Source organism: Aethalodelphis obliquidens, unplaced genomic scaffold (assembly GCF_003676395.1).
Source record: "Aethalodelphis obliquidens isolate GAN/ISIS:26980383/991018 unplaced genomic scaffold, ASM367639v1 scaffold2, whole genome shotgun sequence".
NCBI lineage: Eukaryota > Metazoa > Chordata > Mammalia > Artiodactyla > Delphinidae > Aethalodelphis > Aethalodelphis obliquidens.
Window position 1 is genome coordinate 57,879,643 of NW_020837946.1, and position 22,966 is coordinate 57,902,608.

The following is a 22,966-nucleotide window of genomic DNA, read 5'->3' on the forward strand; positions in this document are numbered from 1 at the left end:
TTTCCCTGTGCTATACAGTAGGTCCTTGTTGGTTATCTATTTTATATATAGTAGTTTGTATATGTTAATCCCAAACTCCTAATTTATCTCTCCCCCACCCCCGCTCCCCCATCCCCTTTGGTAACCATAAGTTTGTTTTCTGCTTCTGTGAGTCTATTTCTGTTTTGTAAATAAGTTCATTTGCATCATTTTTTTAGATTCCACATATAAGTGATATCATATGATATTTGTCTTTCTCTGTCTGACTTTACTTAATATGGTATGATAAGCTCTGGGTCCATCCATGTTGCTGCAAATGGCATTATTTCATTCTTTTTTATGGCTGAGTAATATTCCATTGTATATATGTACCACATCTTCTTTCCATTCATCTGTCAGTGGACACTTAGGTTGCTTCCAGGTCTTGGCTATTGTACATAGTGCTGCTGTGAACATTGGGGTGCATGTATCTTTTCAAATTAGAGTTTTCCCCAGATATATGCCCAGGAGTGGGATTGCAAGATTATATGGTAAATCTATTTTTAGTTTTTTAAGGATTGGTGATTTTTTAATTTTTTTTTTTTTGTGGTACGTGGGCCTCTCACTGTTGTGGCCTCTCCCGTTGCGGAGCACAGGCTCCAGACGTGCAGGCTCAGCAGCCATGGCTCACGGGCCTAGCCGCTCCGTGGCATGTGGGATCTTCCCGGACCGGGGCACGAACCCGTGTCCCCTGCATCGGCAGGCGGACTCTCAACCACTGCGCCAACAGGGAAGCCCAAGGATTGGTGATTTTTTAAATGTGCTTTTTTTAGACATTATTTTATCAATGAGCTCAGGATACAATATAGTATTGTGCAAAAATAAGACACAATGTGTACAAAGATAGGATATCATAGTATACATATCACGCATAAGTGATATAGGCGTGTTACATATGGAAGTGTGACCTTACAGAGTAGACGCTGGAAGCGCATTCTAGGGGGTGGGGTTTGCAGACCAACTCTCTTTCTACCAAAGATAAGGTTCCCGAAGCTGGAACAGCTTCCAGAGCTCATAGCAGTTCCTGGCACGTAGTAAGCCTTAAATGGTTCTTGAATTAATAAATATATATTTAAGTTACTGAGATTCATGAGTGGCACCAAGAAAAATGCTAATCTTGAGACAATAGGGGAGCAAGAAATAGACACTCTTCAGGCCTCCCTAACAGAGGCACTTCATTGCAGGAAGGTCAATAAGGAAACAGGGCACCCAGGACTAGCCCCACAGGGAGACACGTGTTGATTAGAAGCATGGACTCTGGGGCCAGGCCATTTGAGTTCAGGTTGTGTCTCTACCACTTAAAAGCTGTGTAGCCTTGGTCAAGTTACTTAATTCTCTGTGCTTCAGTGCCAACATCATCATCATCATCTACGTCATAAAATTATTGTGAAAATGATTGGATTAATATTTGTAAAAGGGCCTATAATGCTCCTTAACATAAAGTGAGCGTGCGATGAATGTTAGCTAGTATTGTTGTTCTTGTTACTGTTAATACTGTTAAAATCGTTGAAGACGAGGATGCAGTTTAGGGACCTGAAAAACCATGATGTGCCAGGAGATGGATCATCTCCTCTGTCTTCATGTCCACTGCTTAACTGGCTCAGCTGTTCCTTTCTGTCTCTTGTCTGGTGCCATCAGCTGACTCCCCCTCCCTCTCCATGATTCCCAGTTCATCATTCTGAGACTGGGAGGAACCTGACTGCGCTATGTGAGTAGAGTTTTTCATGCCCGGCCGGCTCAGTGTGCTATCCAGCCTGAAGACTGGCCACTCCCCGCCAGGGACCTGCTCTCGTCCAGCTGGCCATGGCTAGGGTGGGTCTAGCTGCAGTTGGTCTCAGAAGGGGAACATAGGCACAAAGGAAGCACTTGTAATTATGGAATTTTAAATTATTCTGAAAAGAGGACTTTAGAATAAAGAAAGGGTTAAAAAAAAACTTAACACCGTTGAAGAGAGCCATTGACCTCTGGCATTTTCCACCTAGTACCCCATTCATTTTCTAAGGCCCATTAGTCACTGGTAAGATCCAGAAAGGAAATTTATGTGACTAAGAACTGTGGAAATGAAACCTCAGAGACCTTTTTTGAATCCTTGCCCTCCTAAGTCATGCACTTTCCTCCTCTGCATCAGTTCACTTTGTAGCTCGTCTGCTTTCTGGGATCTTATTCAATTCTTTCTATGCCCACGGGCCAGCCAAGAAAGCATCGTATGATGTGTAAACTACACACAGAGATGTTGATGGGCCTTTTAATTGTTTTCTAAAGCTGAATGATGCCTTTGGGAAAGCTCATAGGGAAGATACTAACATCACACGGTGTGCAATCTCACGGAGCACACTTCCTTCTCTCACTGTCACTGCCATGGACCCGCATCTTTTCACCACTCCCTGTATCCTCACGGTGATCAGACAACATTTCACTCCGTAGAAGTCGACCACTGCCCTTTAAGTCCCCCCTATCACTTGAGTCAAGTCTGATAGAAATGGCTCTTTGCTCCAATGCTTGTAGCTCCACAGGCAGCAGACAGCAGGAGACGAACCTTTAGGGGGTCACCGCTCACAGGCTGTGTAAGGCCATTGTTTTTTCTGGGCCATCTCTCTTTTCCAGATGCCTATGATTTGGTATTTCTTCTGGCCAGAGAATAGCACAGGAAACATTGAACAGAAAGCATTCTATCCTTTATTACTCAATGTGTTTTTACCAGAGAAGCCCAAAAGGTTATGTTGGGTTTTATGAGCTTCAGAGGATTGCTGACGGGTGTTCCACCTAGAAAGACAAATGTCGAAAACTGTAGCGTGGAGCTGCTCTTGTGGGTGGGCTCCTGAGCTGAGACAAAATCTCTGCTTCCTGCGCCCAGCCTGAATATTGTGAAGGGGAAGGGAAAGCATCCTTTAAAATACTTTCATTGTCCCCACATGTGACCTGGGTACTAAAAGTTTTAAACTAAAAATCTTACTACCCAGTCGACGGTCAATGGCACGTTTCTGATATTAAAATTCAATCACTTTTTCCTGTCTTCCTCTCACAAAAATGAAAATCAAATCAAATAAATAAGCCTTCAGCTGTGAGATGAATTTCCTCAACTGATCAGAACTGAAGGGCTTTTGGAACTTCCTTCACCCTATCAGCAAGAAAGACGTCAAAGTAGTGACACAAAACCAGGATTGAAAAAACAATGTAAAGACTTTTGCTGACATAGCTAATGATCTTCTCAAATGAAAGTTATTTGAAAATAAGGATCTTTTTAAGATTTTGGTAGCAATCTCCATCTATTCTGTCAGAAAAGTAGCTGCTTTTACAGAAAATTCCAAATGGTTTTCAAAACCAAATATAAATGTGATCTTTGTTGTTGATGTGTTGGCTTAATTTGAAGAATATTTTTAAATGCTCAAAAGTTGAAAATTCAATATTGTTCATTTTAAAAGATTGTAGATGTATTTCAGCCTAATGTTGACAAAAAAAAAAAAAAAAAAGTTTTAGGTGCCCTGCTCCTTTCTTAGCTCTGTAAGGACAGCATTGTGGAAGGAAAACCCATGGAAAGGCTTCAGTGATGGAGAGACCATATGTTAGAGTCTCAGAATGGCTTCTGATCTACTACTGGCTTCAGGGAGGGACGTCAGATTCTAGGGCCCACCGGTCTCATGGAGAGAATGGTGTGAAGTCCCCTTACATACATGTGAATCTGTGTGGGAAGCCATGTGGGGTGGGGTATCGTCTCTTATTCCATCCTGGCCCCAGGATGGATAATCTTCCCCTTTCATCCCCTTTGGCATAGAACAAAATCACTGGATAATTGCTGACCCTCAGTTTTCCTGCGTGTGTGTGTGTGTGTGTGTGTGTGTGTGTGTGTGTGTGTGTGTGGTTATAGCCAAGGTAAACTGGTCTCTTGGGTTTATTTTGAGTTGAAAATTAGCTGAGCTGTTTGTTTCCTCTGAGCCATATACAGATGCTTTTTGAACTATCTTTGTGTTTGAGGGATTTTTCTTTTCATGGTATCAGCACACCACTTCCTCCAAGTCATTACTTCGAAACAGTTTTGCAGAGGGAGATATTCCTGCCGGCAGTCAGCCTAGCCAAGCAAAGCGATGATTGAGGGATGGCAGCAAACCTTTACAGTCTATTTCATTTTTGTGTATGACTTCATGAAATGATTCCTCATCCACTAATATTGGCAGACAGGGTGGGCTGTCATCTGACCTTACCCGTAGAAAACTGCATTTTGTTAATATCAGGCATTGGCTCCCCTGTTTGAATGGTATTCAAAGTTTAGGCTAAAATAATGTCCTCAGATGACCCTTTGCCTGCTCTCTCTTTCTGAGAATTCCATGGAACTCTCTTGAATGTGGGTTTCTACTTAATCTTTGATAGGTCCGGGCTCTCTGGTTCTGATAAATTTTTAGAAACTGCAAGTTTGAGTAAAGCAATTCTTAACTTTCCTTTAATTATACTTTAAATATTACACTTTAATTTTTGTTTTTTTTTTGGATACGCCACATGGCATGCAAGATCTTAGTTCCCTGACCAGGGATCAAACCCACGCCCCCTGCAGTGGAAGTCTGGGGTCTTAACCACTGGACCACCAAGGAGGTCCTCAATATTTTAAAATAAATGACCTTTGAATACTTTGAAATGTTGATATGCAAACATATGCAAGTGCTTTTACTAACATGTTTTATAAATATTATTCCCTTTTCCATAAATTCATGAATTTCTTTTGTTACGAAGATAGTAATATTTTACATTATCTTACAAGTAAATTCTAAAGCTTTCAATACTTTAATACTTATGCTGAGGAAAATAGAACTAGAGATTTTAAATATATTACCATGATAAACTTATAGTGATTTTATATTCCCAGATTTATGGATAAAAAAAACTGATTAGACTTTCATCCAGTTCTGATTTTATATTTATTTATTTATTTTTTTTGCTGTACACGGGCCTCTCACTGTTGTGGCCTCTCCCGTTGCGGAGCACAGGCTCTGGACGCGCAGGCTCAGCGGCCATGGCTCACGGGCCTAGCCGCTCCGCGGCATGTGGGATCTTCCCAGACTGGGGTACGAACCCGTGTACCCTGCATCGGCAGGCGGACTCTCAACCACTGCGCCACCAGGGAAGCCCTGATTTTATATTTTTTAAAATGTAATTACTTGCTTGTGTGTGGGAGGGAGTGGGAGGGGTTACACTTAAGGAAAATACCCACTGAGTTGATCCAGTCCTTCTGTGGACTTTATTTTTGTAAAAGCCCAAATGCTAGCAAAGCAATAACAGGTCCCAGTTACTTCCTAAGTAATATATATTGTACACTGCCTTTTACACTGTTTTTAAGTAATTGTTAATGAATCCAGGGTATAATATGTGTTGTTGTTCTCCATTGTTCAACCTTATGCGTCTTTATGCCTATGAAGACTTTGAGATACCTCAACTTTATGTATCTGTCAGCGTTTCTGAGAAAGTGTCATCTGTATTTGCAAGATGTAGGGAGAGGGCGGAAAGCAAGGGAAGAAAACCTAATCTCCGCATTGGTGCATTAGAGGCTGAAGAGAATTCAGTAGGCACTGCTGATGAAGAGTATTAGAAATGTGCCCCTACAGAGTATTTTGCACGAGGTAGGAGTAAACCCAGGATGACTAGAAAGTTCTGTACTGTACTTTGGAAAATAAAATTTCACACCGGTGATCTTCATATTGATTTTCCGTGAATTCCCTGCCAACGAGAGTTGGATCCGCAAAGCGTTTTCTGTGTGGTATTCAGTTCTGCTGAAGCTTGACTTGACTGTGGGCACAACTGTGTTTCACGTCTGAGTCCCTCATCTTGTGGTGGCTGAACCTGGGCATAATGATAGGAATCATTTTGTTTTCTCACTTGTTCAGAGACCCCAGATCTTGTCTCAAGGCCTGCTTTCTTTCAGTTCATTATGTGCCACCTCTGAAAACATTCACAGACCATTACTGTTCTTTCTGCACTCCTCAACCACTAGAATAAAGCAGACTTGAAAAGAAGTTCTTTCTTCCATTTCCCAGTTGGGTGAGACAGTCCCCAAGGGCTTTGGGACATTTTCTTAGTGCACTGAAGATAAGCCTGCTCTCTGAAGTGGAGGATTTGGGGTCCCCATCCTCCTGGAACTCTCACCTGCAGTTGGCAGGGAGCCTCTCCAGGTGAAATGAAAACAAGGCAGTGAACATAAACTCAATTTACGAATCCCTATTTCTCCTTAACTTTTAGGAGAAATGGTATTTTTAGGAAGTTTCTGGGGCATTTTTTCTGAATTTGTGTTCATTAAGTCTAGTGATATTTGAAATTGCACAAAAAAGCAGAGGCATTCATAAAAGAGAATTGTGTAGATCAATGCCATCTTTTTGAAATAGGCCTAAGTAGACTTGAAAACGAGCTGTAGAACCAATATAAAATGGAGACTCTGAAATTACGAGTACCCAGGTTTTCTCAACTATGACATAGAGTAAATTCTTTATTCTTAAATTACATTGAATTATCCCTCTATAAACAAAAAGAGCCACTTCATCTGTTGTGTTCCCTCTTTTACCAAGTAGCACTAACTGGGGAGAAGTTTAGCTCACTTAACAATAGTAATGATAGCTGATGTTGCTGAGTGTTTAGCGTTGTGCCAGCATCTTCTAAGTCCAGGAGAGAAAACTGTACCAAGTAAGGAATAGCTCTTGACTTGGGAAGACACAGGTGGAAAGGAGACCGGAGAATGTCATTCCAGCCCAGGTCCTCCGGTGAATCATCAAATAGATAACTATAGTTACTTTGAATGACTTAGGCTCAGAAAGGTTTTTAGCACCAAGTTTTCAATCAAAAAAATTCTAAGTTAGATTTTACTTTTTGCAGAATATTTGCAGAATTACTAAGGAAAATGGCAGGCATAACAGAAGCTTGGGTGCTCATTAGGTCAGCCTAAGTTACTCCTTAGTTCCTGGGGACTTTGGTCTTGTGAAAAATGGAATAAGGTGACTCAGGGTCATAATGGTTGTTTTCTGTACTCAGACTTTAGAGGTTTACACATGTCTGCACGTGTGTAGCATAAATCAGGGTATTCCTACTTCTGCTTTTGAGACAGGAAGAACCGTGGTCAGATGTGCCCGGATGTCCTGCTCCTTCCTCCCGGTATGGGATGGAAACATTTTTTAGACGTTGAACGTTCTCAGAGGCTGCACAAAATTATCCACAGTTGCAATCTCAGGGAATTCTTTTGTAAATGTATATCTGTTGGGAGTAGGGGCGATTCTGGATTTATGAAATTTTATTTATAAACACACAGAAATGGTCACTGCTATCCACCCAGTCCCCCAATGGTCAGAACATTTTATTTTGTCTATGAATATTTTGTCTATGAATTTTTGTCTATGAACATTTATTTTGTCTATGAACATTCTATTTTGTCATGGAGCTTTTAGGTGGTCTTTAAATTCAAAAGTGGAAGAAATAAGGGAAAAGATTAAAACCCTGTGATTTAAAAAAAAAATCCAGATAACTAATGGAGAAAGATATACTAATAATGGAGAAGACAATAAATATATATAAAACATTGTTAACCTCATTAATAATCAAAGAAATGAAAATTAAAATGGCTCATACATACAATTTTTTGGTCTATCAAACTGGCACATTTTGAAAAGTGATAAAAGCAATGTTGAAAAGAAATGAAATGGGTGCTAGTGAGAATATGAATGCGAAAACTAAGAAAACAGTATAACAACATGTATCAAGGGGAAAAAGGAAAAACTTCCTATCTTCCATTCTAGTAATTGTACTCTAATAAATTTATCCTAAGGAAATAATCTGAAAGGACCACAAACATTTGGATACAAGTGTGTTAATCATAGTAGGATTTGTAATAATAAATTGGATGCAGTTTAAATATCTAACAACGAAGAGTATTTACATAGGTAATGGAACATCTATAAAAATGAAATATGCAACTATTAAAATTGTGTTAGGATAATATTTAATAACACGGGGAAGTGTGAGAAAGAAGAGTGTGAAACTATATATATACAGTATGATTCCATTTCAGATGCACACACAGAGAGGAAAAAAGACTGGAAGGAAATTCCAAAATGGTAACTGGTTTTCTCTGAGTACTAATGGGTCACTTTAAAAATTATATTATTCCTATTTTCTAAACTTTTCATGTATGACTTTTTCATAAGAAAGTATATATATATTTAAGTGAAGGAAGAAAACTATAAAAAAGTAGGAGAAACTTAAGAAAGTTTACCCTAGACAGTGTGACTGTACTGTACAGCATCTCCCTCCAACCAAATGGCTTCCTTTCTCTCAACAAAATGTCCACTAACTCAATGTCGTTTGGGTTAACACCTCCTCTGTCTTTAAAGACAAGTCGATTTCCTCCTGACATCTTGATGAGGTCATCTTACCCTGTGGAGGGGAATTATGACTTCTGGGTAAGAAGTACTTAGGGACAGGAGCCCCTTATGTCCTGAGTGCGGTCAAGGGAAGGTGTAGGGCCGGCTTGGGGATGGGGCAGAGGCTGAGGCTGAGGCTGGCGCAGCAGAGAATCATGAAGCCCTCTCCCATCCATCACTTCTGAGTCCTCTCCCTTGAAGAATTGGAACTAAAGTTTTAGTTTAGTCATGTTATGAATTAAATAGACTTTTGTGGGCTGGCCTGGCAGTGCGCCCTCAAGTACGTTTGTACGGAAATGGTTCTCAAATCGAAATGATTACCCCAGGACTTTGGTGCACTCTACGTTTACACTAGAGTCTGCCTGAATTAGCCCTTCCTCTGGCAGTGACCTGGGTACTCTGTAACACCTGTACGGCACGGAACGGGGGGTAAATTGTTTTCCTTCCATCACATCATCAACTCAGATATGAACGTGAGCTCTGTGAGGGTGGAGATCACTGTGTGATCTCACCTGTCTGATCCCTGTGGCATCCGCGACACCTAAAACAGCACTTGGCACACAGTGGATTCTGAGTGTTGAGTGACTGCCTGGGAGCCCTCGCAGCGTTCCGGCTCCCTAGTCAGCCGTGAGGTCAGAGACAGGTACATGGGGAGAGCAGGTAAAAGATCATCGAAGATTTGATTCCTAGGAAGTAGTCTTCTTTGTGCGTTTTTCTTTCTGGTTGGAGAAGACTGGCCAGGAGGTTGAGCATGGGGCCAGAGGAGCTGGAGTTGGAGAAGCGACTCTGGAAGGAAGCAGCTGTGATGACCGAGAGGGGCGGTGGCCGGGCCGGGAGGAGCTGTGGCCCCGGCGGCCATTATGCTTGACCTTAGCCATGGAACCCAGACAGCTACATATTTGCCTTGTTCGACAGAGCTGCCACCCCGAGGCCAAGAGTAACACCCAGATTGGGTTCTGTTTAATTGCTGTTTAGTCTTATTTTGTTTTTTATTTCTTAATGGTTGTAGGTAAGGGTGAGGGAGAAACCAGTTTGATTTTTTTAACTATGTCCATTTACCTTCCTGAGGGTGTCCTATAAAACATAAACCACATGTGGTTTTTACACCTCAAGTCTTTGTGGTTTGCTCTTCTCAAACTAGTCAATATTTAAACATAGTCCTGGAGTTGCTTTTTACGTAAGCCATCATTCTGTCCATTCTGTTGGAATGGTTCTCAAACAGGATGAAATGATCCAAGACTGAATTAAGCAGCTTCCATGCAGCAGGGGAAGAGTCATTTAGTCAGCACTGAGCAAAAACAAAAAAACCCAATAAAGCAAAACACACACACAAAATGGTAGAGCAGATCACCTTGTGGTCTCACCTCTTCTGATCTCTTGCCCCTGGGCCTATATTTGGAGTTGAGGGAACACATACGTGCATTTGGTCCAGCGGGAGGCATTTCCGTCGTCTGATAGGGCGGCCATCCCTTTAGAGACAACCTGGAGGTGTTTTTCCAACAGTCTGTTTTCCCAGTCAGTCATTTGGAGATTCCAGAGCAGCCAAATGGGAGGCGGAAAGTTCTTGAAGTGGCAAAATCAGATGGAATCTGGGGTCATTCGAGTAGAACAAATTGTTTGAGCCAAGCCACTGAGAGAAGCAGGGCCTGCTGAGAAACAGGGGCAAGAAGCACCGCATGCAGCTGTGACCGTTGGGAAACAAAGTGTGAGATTCCCTCCCAGGATTATAGGTGAGCAGCTGTGACGGTCCCCGTGGGTTCCTCTCTTTATTTCCCAGGCTGGACAAGCAGAGCCCTCAAACTACCGTGCCTGACTTTAAAGGAGCTCAGTCAGGGGTATGCACGGAAGCGGTGGCTTGCAGCCCTGTCTGAGCCCGGGCTCACTTTGAATAACAGTATTTTCTAATGCCCCCTTCACAAGCTTCAGTGAACCTTCACCGGGGAAATAATCGGACCTCACACATCATGTCCCCCCAGATCCATGTAATCTTTATCTGTAATTAAAAAGAGAAAGGAAAGGAATGTAATTTATTATAAAATAACTTCAATTTGGAAGTGATCGGGTACAGCTGATTAGCAAACGGGTTTGCAGCTACACTGATAATCACTGAGTGGGACAGCTGCAACTGCAGGCTAATTTGGGTAAGAGAGACTTAGGTACCGCAAGTGGCGATACCTTGGGACACATTTTCCAGCAGAGGTGAGCAACCCTGGGTAAAGAGCTGAGCAAAACATAGTATTTCATTTATATGACAGTTGCATTACTGGAAAATTCAGGGACTAATACAGCAGTGCAATAATTACTTTGAATTGTATGTAAAATGGAGTTAAGTTCTCGGCTCAGATAACTAAGCAGTTTTTTCACCTACAGCAGTGTCCAACAGGACCTCTGTAGGTCATGCGGGTCAATTCTTTATTGAGTGGGACAGTCTGGTACATTGCAGGTTGTCTAGCATCCTTGGTCTGAATCCCAGACGGGCCCTCCCTGTTGTGACACCCACAAACACCCCCATTTCCTGTCCCCGTGCAGAGGATCTGGGTCTGCTTCTCCACATAGCAGCTGCACTAGCCTGGCGCTGCTTCTTTGGAGTCAGGGGGCACCAGGGGGAGTCTCGGGTCAGTGAGCCCTTCCTTCAGGCTTCAGATGAGTGCCATCAGGCCCAAAGGTGCAGAGCTGGATAGAGCCTTTTTTCCTGAGAAGCCCAGGGAGGGGCTTTCTTGTCCACATGGTTCTATTCTCCAGCAGGAGACACTGAGTAACCAGCCATATGGCTGGAGAGAAGACTGAACAGGGAACAATATAGCTGTTGTCCCCACCCCAGAAATCATTATAGAGACCCCATCCTGGGCTTCATACCTGATGATTAGCAACCAGATTAGCAGCCAGAAGGAACACACAGCTATCCATATTCCAGCAGCTTCTCCCTGGGTGTGTGCGCAGATACATGGCAGGATGTAAAAACAGGGCTTTCCACCCACTGGCCCCTTGAATTGTAAGAAACATTTTTCTATATCTCACGTGGTTTTTTCCCCTGGGGGGCCAGTTGTATTGAATGTCGGTGACCACCTGGGAAATGTATGCATTTTAATCAAATCATTTAGGATAAGACGGGGCTCCTTCCCACCAGGCCCTCACCATCTAGAGAAGTGTTGTCCAGTGTGGTAGCGGTTCTTGGGCATTTGAAATGTCACCCATAGTAAAATACACACTGTTTTTGAAGACTTAATAGGAAAAAAGAGTGCAAAATGCCTAATTAATAGGTTTTTTATTGTGAGTACATGTTGTAATGATATTTTTGAAATAGGGTGTTAAATAAAATGTTATTAGTATTTCACTTTTTTTTCTTTTTAATGTAGCTAGTAGAAAATACAGAACTGCACATATCGCTCAAATTATTTCTACTAGACAGTGCTGATCTAGGAGGAGCGTTGCTTTCTTTTGTTCTTTGGTTGGTTGGTTGGAATTTAGATTTTTGCTTTTTTGTTGCCATTAAGAGGATCTCCAATTTTGAGTTGAATGCTTTTCTAGGAAGAGCTACTTGGGTTCTGAATCAGTATAAGGGAGCCCTCAGTCTCTGTCCCATTTCATCTATCAACCAAGGAGATCATTATGAGGAGAAAAAGGTAACTTCTGTAACTCCCAGGTCCGAGCATGATTATAACAGAGTGAGCAACCCCCTTTAACAGCCTCTAGTGGATGAAGAAGGGAGTGAGCCTCGAGTCATTTTTATTTTACTGTTTAAACTTTTTATTACAGAAACATTTCAAATGTATATGAAAAGTAGTCAGAACATTATAACAAGCTGCCACGTGGGCCTCACGCAGCTTCAAGAATGACTATCTCTGGCCAATTTTGTTTTCTTTAAACGTTTAGCTATTTTCCTCCTTTTCCACTTCAGGGCAAACCTAGACATCATACCTTTCCGTCCACAAATATTTCAGTATGTATCTCGAAAAATTTAAGGACTCTTTGTAAAAAACAACATAACCTCAATAACATTATCATGCTTAAAAATTAGCAATAATCTTCTTTTTGCGGTACGCGGGCCTCTCACTGTTGTGGCCCCTCCCGTTGCGGAGCACAGGCTCCGGACGCGCAGGCTCAGCGGCCGTGGCTCACGGGCCCAGCCGCTCCGCGGCACGTGGGATCTTCCCGGACCGGGGCACGAACCCGTGTCCCCCGCATCGGCAGGCGGACTCTTAACCGCTGCGCCACCAGGGAAGCCCTGATTCAGTTTTATATATCTATGTACATATTCTTTTTCATATTCTTTTCCATTTTGGTTTATTACAGGATATTGAATATAGTTCCCTGTGCTATAAGATAGGACCTTGTTGTTTATTTTATATATAATAGTTTATATCTGCTGATCCCAAACTCCTGATTATCCCTCCCCAACCCTCTTCCCCCTTGGGTAACCATAAGTTTGTTTTCTATGTCTATGAGTCTGTTTCTGTTTTGTAAATAAGTTCATTTGTGTCATTTTTTAAAGACTCCACACATAAGTGATATGATATTTGTCTTTCTCTGACTTAATTCACTTAGTATGATAATCTCTAGGTCCATCCAAGTTGCTACAAGTGGCATCATTTCATTCTTTTTTATGGCTGAGTAGTATTCCATTGTGTATACATACCACATCTTCTTTATCCATTCCTCTGTCACTGGACACTTAGGTTGCTTCCACGTCTTGACTATTGTAAATAGTGCTGCTGTGAACATCGGGGTGCATGTATCTTTTTGAATTAGAGTTTTCTCCAGATATATGCCCAGGAGTGGGATATAGTAGTGTGTATCTGTTAATCCCAAACTCCTAATTTATCCGTTAGTCTCAGGCTCCTCTCACAGCTTGTTCACTGCACGGGCTTCATTCTCAGTCCCCATGTGTGTACAGTGTGGCTGTCATACCACCAGTCCCAGCCCCACACATCTTAGAAAAAGTCTCATTGCATCTCCTTGGTACGAAGTAGTCACATGCTCATCTCTGAACCAATCACTGCAGCCAGGGAACCGCAGGCTCTAAGTGTCCAGGGCTGGTCACTTTCCATTCCTGGAGCCCGGGTAGAGTTAGCCCAACTGAAGCCAGAAGAGCAGAAGTAGAGATCAGTGGATGTCTCTCTCCCCAGATCTGAGGCTCTACTGTAATTCAGAAGAATGGATGCTGGACAGCCCCAAAGCAACCAGTGTATACTCTATTTACCTATGCAACACACACACACACATCTTCCCACACATACAGTTTCAAAAATGCTCCCACATAATAAATCACACTCACCCTCCTCCCCAAAATAGGTGGCCAATGCAGGTCCAAGTCCAGCGCCGAGTGCACACTTTCCAGTCTTGTCCGTCAGTGCTGAAGGTAGTATCTCACGGTCAAGTGCTAAATTAAATTTAACACCCAGTATACAATGGTGGAGGGAGAGCAGTAGAAGAATTTCACAATTAAACTTCCATTTGGGAAAGGAGCAGAGACATTGCTCTCCTGTCTCTAGCATATTTTATAACCCACTGAACAGATTCCAGCTGTGTGGCAACGGAATGAGGACTTTGGTCATCCAGTGGCTTAACCTCCTGCTCTCTGGGTGGGCCTTCCTTATCTGTTGCCTTCAGAGCCGTCTCTAAGAGCAGGGCTGCCCCTGTTCCACGGCCTACACCCTGTTCTCCTGGCTTCGGGGATCTAGGGATTGACTTAGGATTTGAGCAATCATAAACTGTTTTCGACCGTTCTGGGGCTTTATCCTCTAGTACTTAGAAACGTGGTAGGATTCTCTAATGCCTGAACTCCATGGACTAGTGAATAAAACTCAGGATTTTGTTGAGTCGTACTCTTTGAATGTGAAGCCAAGCCTGGGCATTTCTGTCTCCCAGCAAATGAACCATCCTCTGCTCCCAAATTTTGTGGCCTCTGATTAGGTACAGTTTGAAACAGTGGCCTGAGGTGGTGAAGCCACTAATAATTTACTCCTCGCTCCTGAGATGGAAACCAGTGTATCACAATGAATGTCACGGGCCTTCTGCTCAGATGAGAGACCACAGTCTCTTTGGAGAGACGATGGGGAATCGGGCTTCTCCTAGGTTTCAAACCTCTTTCCTGATATTGTTCTTACCATCTGGCCTTGCTCTATCTAATGTTAGCATAGTGTTGAGAATTTGGGTTTTGAAACCCACAAAGCTCCAGATTTTTTGACTCTTCAACCATCTTGGTTGCACCTCACAGGAAAAAAAAAAGGCCTCTATTAACAAAACCCTTTTTCCCTGCCTCTGGGCTTCCAATCAGTTTCATCCTATGTTTATCTCTTTCCTGTGGCTCTCACTGAAGGCTGCAAGTAGCCGACACACTCCAACCTTCTAAATTTCATCTCCAAATCCTTTAACGGTACACCTTCAGGAGGCTCGTGGTCTTAGACCCAGGATTCAGTAGGTGGCACCATAACCAGCAGTGTTGCCATCACATAGCCGGGATGGTCAACCTCCTAGTGCAGGAGAGCCTGCACTAGCTGTCATCCAACCTTAAATCAGCCAGTTGCACATTTTAGGGTTAGTCACATTCAACATTCACTTCTAGTACTGATTTCTGTATCACGTAAGAGTGTTTGTATTGCCAGTGGTAGAAAACCTGATCACACTAGCTTAAACAAAATAGAGAATTTATTTGCTAGTGTAAGTTAAAAGTCCAAAATAGAGCTAGCTTCAGGTATAGATGGATTCAGCCAACAACGTCAACAGCTGGGTGTTCTCCATCCCCAGCTCCCCCACTTTGTTGGTCTCATTTTCAAACCCCATGTGGGTGAGAGGAAGAGTGAGCCAATTCCAGCCCCTCCATCTTCACAGATCCAACTCCAATCTCATCCCTCAGGAAGAGTCCTCTCCTCTGGCCACAAATTCCCTTGGTTCTGATGAGGTCACAGGCCATCGCCAAAAAAGTCTCTGGGGCCACATGAATGCAAGGATCCCATGAGCCAGCTCTTCGTGTATCTGGAATGGGAGTGAATTCCTCTGGACCCACAGGGTCTGGGAAGGAGGGAGGGAGGGAGGGAGGGATGGATGGATGTGTCTCCAAACGAAAACTGAAGGACATCATTGTAAGTAGGGTCAGTGGAGGCTGAGCTGCCAAAACATAAGGAAATGTATTGCAAATATTTCCCCAAGTAAAATTATACCAATTTATATTAGCAGGACATAGAATAGGACAAAATTTGTTTTTAATTTCTCTGTTTCTGAGATTATTTTTAAATGATCATCCCTCTATGTAGCTGTACTGATAAGTTTATGGGGAAGAAGTTAATTCCTTTGTTTCTGCTCTTTTAAATCACATAATTCCCATGTTTTAACAAGTTGCACGTAGAATTTCTCTTACAATAAATGCATACATTTAATTTGGTACTGTTTCCTTTTCCCCTGAAAAAGCTATAAGGGGGGTATTTTGCTATTGAAGAAGGTGGTGTTTTAGAATGGAAGGAATACAGTATTCTAAAATATGTTTCTACTACCAGGGAAATACTGAACCATAACAGGTAGTCATGGAAACACAACTTGAAAAACCAGAATTATAAAAAACAATTGTTCTTATATTTTATCCATGTCACGGTTGCCCTTATTCAGTCTCTGTTGATTTGGGGTCACCATAGGAGGGTCGCTGGCTGGGATTCTTTACGGCTTTACCCAGACTGGTGAGAACCACCGTGTTGTACTATAATCTCTGTCCGTCCTTCATTTTCTGTTTCTGTAGATTAACATGGAGGATTCTTCATCTGATTGGTCCGGAGACTGTTGATTATTGTTTTACTCTGTCATTAGGCTGGGACTGGTCTATGTATTGAATAGGGTGATAAACGCATTTAAAATTCTCTTTGAAGTCCAGGACTGTGATTACCTTTATTTGCCTCGGGGTCTCAATCCACTTTTCTTCGGCCTTTGATTATAATAACATCCCCAACAGCAATACAAACCCTACCCTCAACTGCTTCCCTCCACATCACAGCCTTCTCTCTACCCCTCTTCCTTCCACCTCTTCTTATGCTTATAGAGAGGAATTAAGTGAAATCCTCCTCTGAACTTAAAATGAGGCTTAAGGCCATAATGACACTGGACCATGGAAAGAGAGACCGGGCTTCTGGCACCAGCCCTGCTGCTGCCTGCTGTGTGACAGAGGCAGGTCACTTAACCTCTCTGGACCCCCATCTCCTCTTCTGTAAATGATGGTGTGGACTCTGATCTCTGCAGTCTCATTCATCCTTAAAATTCCTTATTCGGAGAAACTGACGCGGATCTGGGAACACCTGGGCACAGAGGAAGGGCAGAAAGCGCTTTCACGTCCAACACCTACACCCACTGCGGAGGGTGGCCTCCAAGGCCGCTTTGTCAGTGATGCAGTTGGAACCGCCCCCCACCCACCATGTGATCTCACCTTTGTCTCCATCTTTTCCTGCCTTATTTCCTTTATCTTTTCATTTCTTCCCCTTCCTTTCCGATTGGATTATTTATTTGTTTTTAACTTTCCTGACCCATTTTTCTCTTCCCCACTGCCCAGTGACATGAGCCACTTGCACTGCATGAGACTCTGCACACACTGCCAAGCCCCCCGGTTGGCTAAAGGGTTTACTGCTCATCTCCAGTGTCCTTTCCCTGGCAGATTTCCCTTTAACCTAAGCCTTCCCGAGAAGAAAGTGCAAGTCTAGCCTTGGCATTCCTTAGTCACTGCTTTAGGGGGAACAGCCTTAGGCTCTTAAACAAATGTTACGTTCTGGTAGAATTTTTAAGAGAGATTGATTTTCTTTTTCATTCAACAAATAATATTTATTGAGCACCTACCAGGAGTCAGATGCTGTTCTAGATGCTGAGGCGACAGCAGGAAACAAGGTCCTATGGAGCTTGAATTCTAGTGGGGAGGGATGTACAAGTAAATAAACAATTAAATGAAAAAATGTCAGGTGGTGACATGTGCAATGTATAAAAGAAAATGGGAGTAGAGATGGGACATGAGAGGGGGCATTTTTGCTGACAACTGGAAAATGAAAAGGAACCAGGGAGGTGAGTGTACCAGGTGAGAGGGCTTACAAGTGTCAGGGCCAGGATGCAAATGAGCTTGTGCATTTAAGGAACAGAAAGACCTGGAAGGAAATTAGCAAGAGGGAGTTTACTTGAGATGAGGTCAGAGAGCTGGGTGTGCGGGGGGACGCAGACCTTGTGGGTCCTTGTGAGCCTGGGCAGAGCTTGGATTTTTAAAGTGAAATGAGAAACCATTGGCGGGTTTTAAACAGGGAGGAACATTATCTGATTTATGTCCTATGGTGCATAGTGGACACCTCCTAAATGTATCCAAAGTTGACTGTGCTTACAAGTTCTCATTAAAGATGAAATAGACCCAAACCCTAGACCAACTACTCCCTTGTGTGTCTCACAGGCTCCAGACTTCTAAGTGACATACCCCCTTCTAGTTGAGTTTTTCCTAATGGGTGAGAATAGTCATGAACTGTAGTGTCCTAGGATGTGTGTGTGTGTGTGTGTGTGTGTGTGTGTGTGTGTGTGTGTGTGTGTGTGTTTGGGGCACATTACTTATCAGAGAACTTCAAAGTAATTCTGTAAATACATAGAGAAATCACCCTATTGCCCATGTTCTCTTTTTAGACCCAACTATAGTTAGACTTCCCCAAAGAGTCACTCAGACATTTATTTACCTGGTAGGTGATCAAGTTCTGTGTTTTCCCAAGGTTAGTGGAGAGCGAAGGAGATAATAGCTGCAGGCCTCCACCTCTGTCCAGCCTCAGGCCTGCATGTATTTATTCATGTATTGAGTGTCCCTTGGACTCCAGGCCCTACGTTAGTTGAGAAGAATAGAGTCTGTACCATCAAGTGGCACCAGGCAAAGTAGAAGACTCCAGGTCACTAATCCTTGGAAGCTCCACTTCTAGGAATTCTGCCATGGCTTGGCATCATGAAACTTCTTGTAAGGCTAGACTTGTATCTCAAAGAATTGAGAGTTAAAAGAACCTTGGACGTCAGCTATCCCAGTACTTCTCCAAAATGTGCCTCTGTTTTTCATTCTTTCAGCTGATACCGTTTTCTCAGAGGTACATGGTGTGTGTCACAAATATAAGTCTGAACCTTTCAGGTGGATTGAGAAAAAATTAGGAGCATTTTCAGATTTTTATACACTTCTCAAGCTTTCGGTATAATATTTTTTGCCTATATTCCATTGCCTACCCACCTCTTAGAGTCCTTTGAGAGTGAGGAATCTGAGTTTCCTCCTTGTGTACTCATCATCTCTGTGCTTCTGTCAAGCATCCTCTGGGAGAGTTATTGTCACCCCATTAAGCGTGGCGGACGGAAACAAAACATTTTGGCTTAGAAAGCTCTGATCTTCAGCTGACTTGAGCTGTACAGGCTTACTTCGGAGGTACTGAAGATTCCGTTCCAGGCTACTGCAATAAAGCAAATACCCCAATAAAGCAAGTCACACCGATATTTTTGGTTTCCCAGTGCATGTACAAGTTATGCTTATACTCTACTGTAGGCTATTAAGTGTGCAGTAGCATCATGTCTAAAAAAAATGTACATACCTTAATTAAAAACTACTTTATTGCTATTGTAAATCAACTATACCTCAATTTAAAAAAACTTCATTCAAGTGGTAGTCATCATCTGAGCCTTCAGCAAGCCGTGGTAGTAACATCAAAGATCAGTAATCACAGATCACCATAACCAATATAATAATAATGAAGACGTTTGAAATGTTGCTTGAATTATCAAAATGAGACACAAGGTGAGCAAATACTTTGGGAAAAATGGCGCCAATAGACTTGCGTGACTCAGGGTTGCCACAGACCTTCAATTTGTTAAAAAAAAAAAAATGTACAATCTGAAAAAAAATTAAGAAAGGCTTGACACTAAATGTAAAGAGACACACTGAATCAAATAACCCCACTAACCCATATTCTACCTTATAATGAGGTTTGGAGGAAGAAAGCCAAAACCAATAAAGTGCCAGTGATTTTTATAACTTTGCTCAATACAAACAGTAGAAGTGAAAACAAACAAATATAAAGAGCCTAGAATATTAAAATGGGCATTTGTGTGTGTGAATATTTATGGCTTTTGTTAGAAAGTCCTTAGACATACTTAATCCCTGAAGACCATAATCTCAAGAGAATAAATTACTTCCACAGAGTCAAACCAGTGACGGGCCAAGGTTTAAAAATTCCACGTTCCAAACAGTTGAAAGAGAGAAACAGGATTTAATGAGAGTTTGTGGGACTACAAAGAGATGGCACTGAAGTTATTCACCAAATTATTTGAAATGCCTTGAAAGTAAGAGTTTTCTCAGTGTAATATGAATTTTAAATAAATACAATTTTGGTACTTTAAAAAAAATAAAATAAAATGTAATATCTGCAAAGCACAATAAAGCGAAGCACAATAAGTTGTGCCTGTATATCATTTATCCTGACTTGGGCACCAAAATCGCGTTTCAAAACTCATTTGCCTTCCTACACCTGACTAGCTCTCTTCACCTGTGTTTATAACTTACTCCCTACCCCGCTCTGTAGATGAGGAAGGATCACTTATGTTATTTATTAGTGCTGCTTAGAGCTTTTAGTTCTTGAGCGACTCTTTCCCTTAATCCTAAATGTTATCATCAATATCGAGAGTGACGCTTTAAAATGGAATTTCTTGAAGGAATCTCACGTTCCGTGAGCAGGTGTTTTTGTGGAGGTGTCTAGAATAAAGTTGGGCTGTTGACCAGATCGAGGTGCTCATCTCCTCTTGTCCCTCTTTTCTCCTCTTGTACCAAAAGGTATGTTACACCTGGTGGGAAGGAGAAACAATTAATTTTCCAAATTTAGGGGTTTCTTCTTGCTTGCTTCTGAAGTAAAACCTATCTAGCCTTTTTTTCTGCATAAAAGGAGGAAGGAACAAGCAACAAATTAATCAGACAGGAAGTGAATAACCACAGAAGGATGTCTGCCTCTGACTCAGTGTGTCACATTTAACGAGAGGCCAGAGCTTGTCCAAAACGGCTGTCCAAAAACGACCCCACGTTTGCGTTAGAAGATGATGCCTTTCTCAGGGACGGTTTTCTCTCTCATATCTTACTTGCTCCCTGTCTGCCTGTGTCCCTGATCATGCCTTCCTGCAGTATCCTTTAACGGTAAGAAAGATTATATTCAAACTAAATGTATTTCCTTTATTCAGTTAGAGGGAAGGACTCGATGGCTTTTGGTGGACCATAGTATGTTGAGATAAAGTTGTTTAATTTTTCAGTAGAGTACCATGTGGTCGAGTCCTGTTGCACCCAGGACTAGTTTCACTGCTATAGTGATTGTGGGCAATTTAGAACTTGCGTTTTGAACCAAAATGTAAGCGAGATTTTCAGGAGAATTTTTCCTGACCACTGGGCAAGTTTGGATCCACAGGAGTTTTTTCTGCCATTTAAAATGGGGGTTTATGTCAGTAACTGTATCCTTTCGGTGGATGGTGCAATTGTCCACATGACTGCCTTTGAATTGTCACTTTGGCCGACAACAGTAAGTGCTTTTCAAGCAAAAGGAGCCACTGGAAGCTTCAAAGGAAAGTACCGTGGAGCTAAGCTCTTGCCAGTCTGTTGCTACAAACCTGTTACTTAAGTTCAGATCCCAAACCATTTCTAAGCAGAGTCTTTTAGGACAGTTTGTCTTTTAGAATCATTCTGTTCAACATCCTAACAGTGCGGTGCACAATTACTATTGCTAATCAAATTCTGCAGCATTCATTGTAACTAGTTACATTTAATATGATTAATATTTTGACATAAAATAATTGTAATTTTCGTATTTCAAACGGTGTACCCAGAGATCTACAGAGCAGGATTAAGGAAACCTTTTTGTATCAAAAAAATGCTTTTTTTTTCTTTGGGGCATATATGAAAAAGCATCTTGACTTATATTCCTTTTACCCCATGGAGAAATGTAAAATAAAGCTTTAAAAGGTTAAGAGGGCACAACTTTGGTCAATAAGTATAAGTTCTTTTAAATAATTCAGTGGCATAACTAGTGTATACAGTAGAAAATAGACAAGTGGTAAAACGAAGAAAAGACTATAGGAGGGTTCTAATTAAGAAAAGTAGGACAGCTTGGTAGAGAGAAAGATAGTGGGAAAGCAGGATAAAGAATAAGACAGGATAGTGAGAGAGGAAGATGAGAAGCCTGAAAAAGATTTTGAGGTCCATTAGTGTGGAAACCATACCCTTACTAGTCACTTGGGCTGTGGGTCTAACATTATGCATTAACTTCATAAAGTTATGTTGCTTCTGAACTGGAACATCATTTAGTCGAAATTCTCCTTTTATAGTCTAAAGAGGTTAAATGATTTATCTAAAATCATAGGTTGTTTTCTGATGCTCTTGGAAAAGTTCACCTGTTGGTTAATTGCTCACAGCTCTTCAATTACTCTAATATCTAAACTTTTAAGGATTACACATACTCTGAATGAACTGCAGTATTCAGAGACCTTCCCATGGTGAAGAATTTTCCCTGGGGTCCAGCAGCAATTTCACTCTGATCGTTGACGAAATCAAATTCTAGATCTTCCCTATAGGCTGGAAGTTCCCCAACCTGTGCTAAAATGTAAGAGGAAGTGAGCTACCTAATTCCTGGACCTTTCAAGTTTTACGCACTTTTGGAGTCCGCTTAACATTTCATGAACACGTCATTTTCGTTGGGAGTTTCTGGCTATTTAAATTGTGATTCGTTCCTGCTTTAAGGTTTGACTCATTTTTGTTTTTCCAAATTGTCATACATTTACTTATTGTTGAAAAGAGCATTTCCCCTGGACTATCAAATACCTCTGTCTGTATTTTGCAACCCTGAGTCCTGAAAATTAAAACTGAAAAAAAAAATACTAGAATAAGTAATGCCTTAATTAGTGTGCTTTTCTGAGAAATTTAAAGTGCACTTTATATGCACCTCCCTTTGCCATTCATTTGTAATGCAGAAGTTTGCATGGGTGTGCACATGTAGGCTACATCATCAGCTCGTGGTTTCTCTTTCTCATGGTTAAAAAAAGGAAAAGACAGTGTTTATTGAGGGCTCACTGTATGTTAGGCTCTTGACTTTTGCTTATTTTATTTTTTTTAAATGCTAATACTTAGTTAGCACTTGCTTCATTTAACTTTTTTTTTTTTTTTTTTTTTTTTTTTCTCGGGCCTCTCACTGTTGTGGCCTCTCCCGTTGCCGAGCACAGGCTCCGGACGCGCAGGCTCAACGGCCATGGCTCACGGGCCCAGCCGCTCCGCGGCATGTGGGATCTTCCCAGACCGGGGCACGAACCCGTGTCCCCCGCATCAGCAGGCAGACTCTCAACCACTGCGCCACCAGGGACGCCCCTCATTTAACTCTTGAATAGTCCTGTTGAGTCGGTACCCTTCTCGCCATTTTATTGTGGGAACTGGACTTAGGCTAAGCAATTTGCCCAAGGCCACTAACAACTAACTGTAATTTCAAGAGCTTTTTTCGTAAGTACAGTTAGGAAGCCACAAGATGTCCTTTTCTAATCCTGAGAATCTGGGATTGTACAAATGCTTTGTT

The 22,966-nt window shown here is 41.9% G+C and overlaps 2 protein-coding genes across 23 annotated transcripts in view; one reads left to right on the top strand and one right to left on the bottom strand.

Annotated features, from left to right (window-relative positions):
* WIPF1 (WAS/WASL interacting protein family member 1) overlaps nt 1-22,966 on the top strand; it is a 111,962-nt gene that overhangs the window by 59,980 nt on the left and 29,016 nt on the right. For 2 of the 4 annotated variants that reach the window (XM_027127856.1, XM_027127849.1), the window contains exon 1: nt 20,220-20,553. The exons of the other annotated variants lie outside the window; for them this stretch is intronic. The gene's annotated coding sequence lies outside the window, so the exon portion shown is untranslated. Of the gene's footprint in view, nt 1-20,219; nt 20,554-22,966 lie in introns of those variants that run through there. 4 annotated transcript variants of the gene reach the window in all.
* Nucleotides 15,036-22,966, bottom strand: part of LOC113631423 (uncharacterized) — a 114,066-nt gene continuing 106,135 nt past the window's right edge. For 13 of the 19 annotated variants that reach the window (XR_003437337.1, XR_003437322.1, XR_003437328.1 and 10 more), the window contains 4 exons: nt 20,091-20,210; nt 18,613-18,826; nt 18,083-18,509; nt 16,288-16,684 (listed from right to left, as the gene is read on the bottom strand). Coding sequence is in view for 1 of the 19 variants with exons in the window: in XM_027127870.1 (XP_026983671.1) it covers nt 16,631-16,684 (54 nt within the window). In the remaining 18 variants the exon portion in view is untranslated. Of the gene's footprint in view, nt 15,513-16,287; nt 16,685-17,216; nt 18,510-18,612; nt 18,827-20,090; nt 20,211-22,966 lie in introns of those variants that run through there. The other 6 variants (XR_003437340.1, XM_027127870.1, XR_003437321.1 and 3 more) reach the window with 5 other exon arrangements.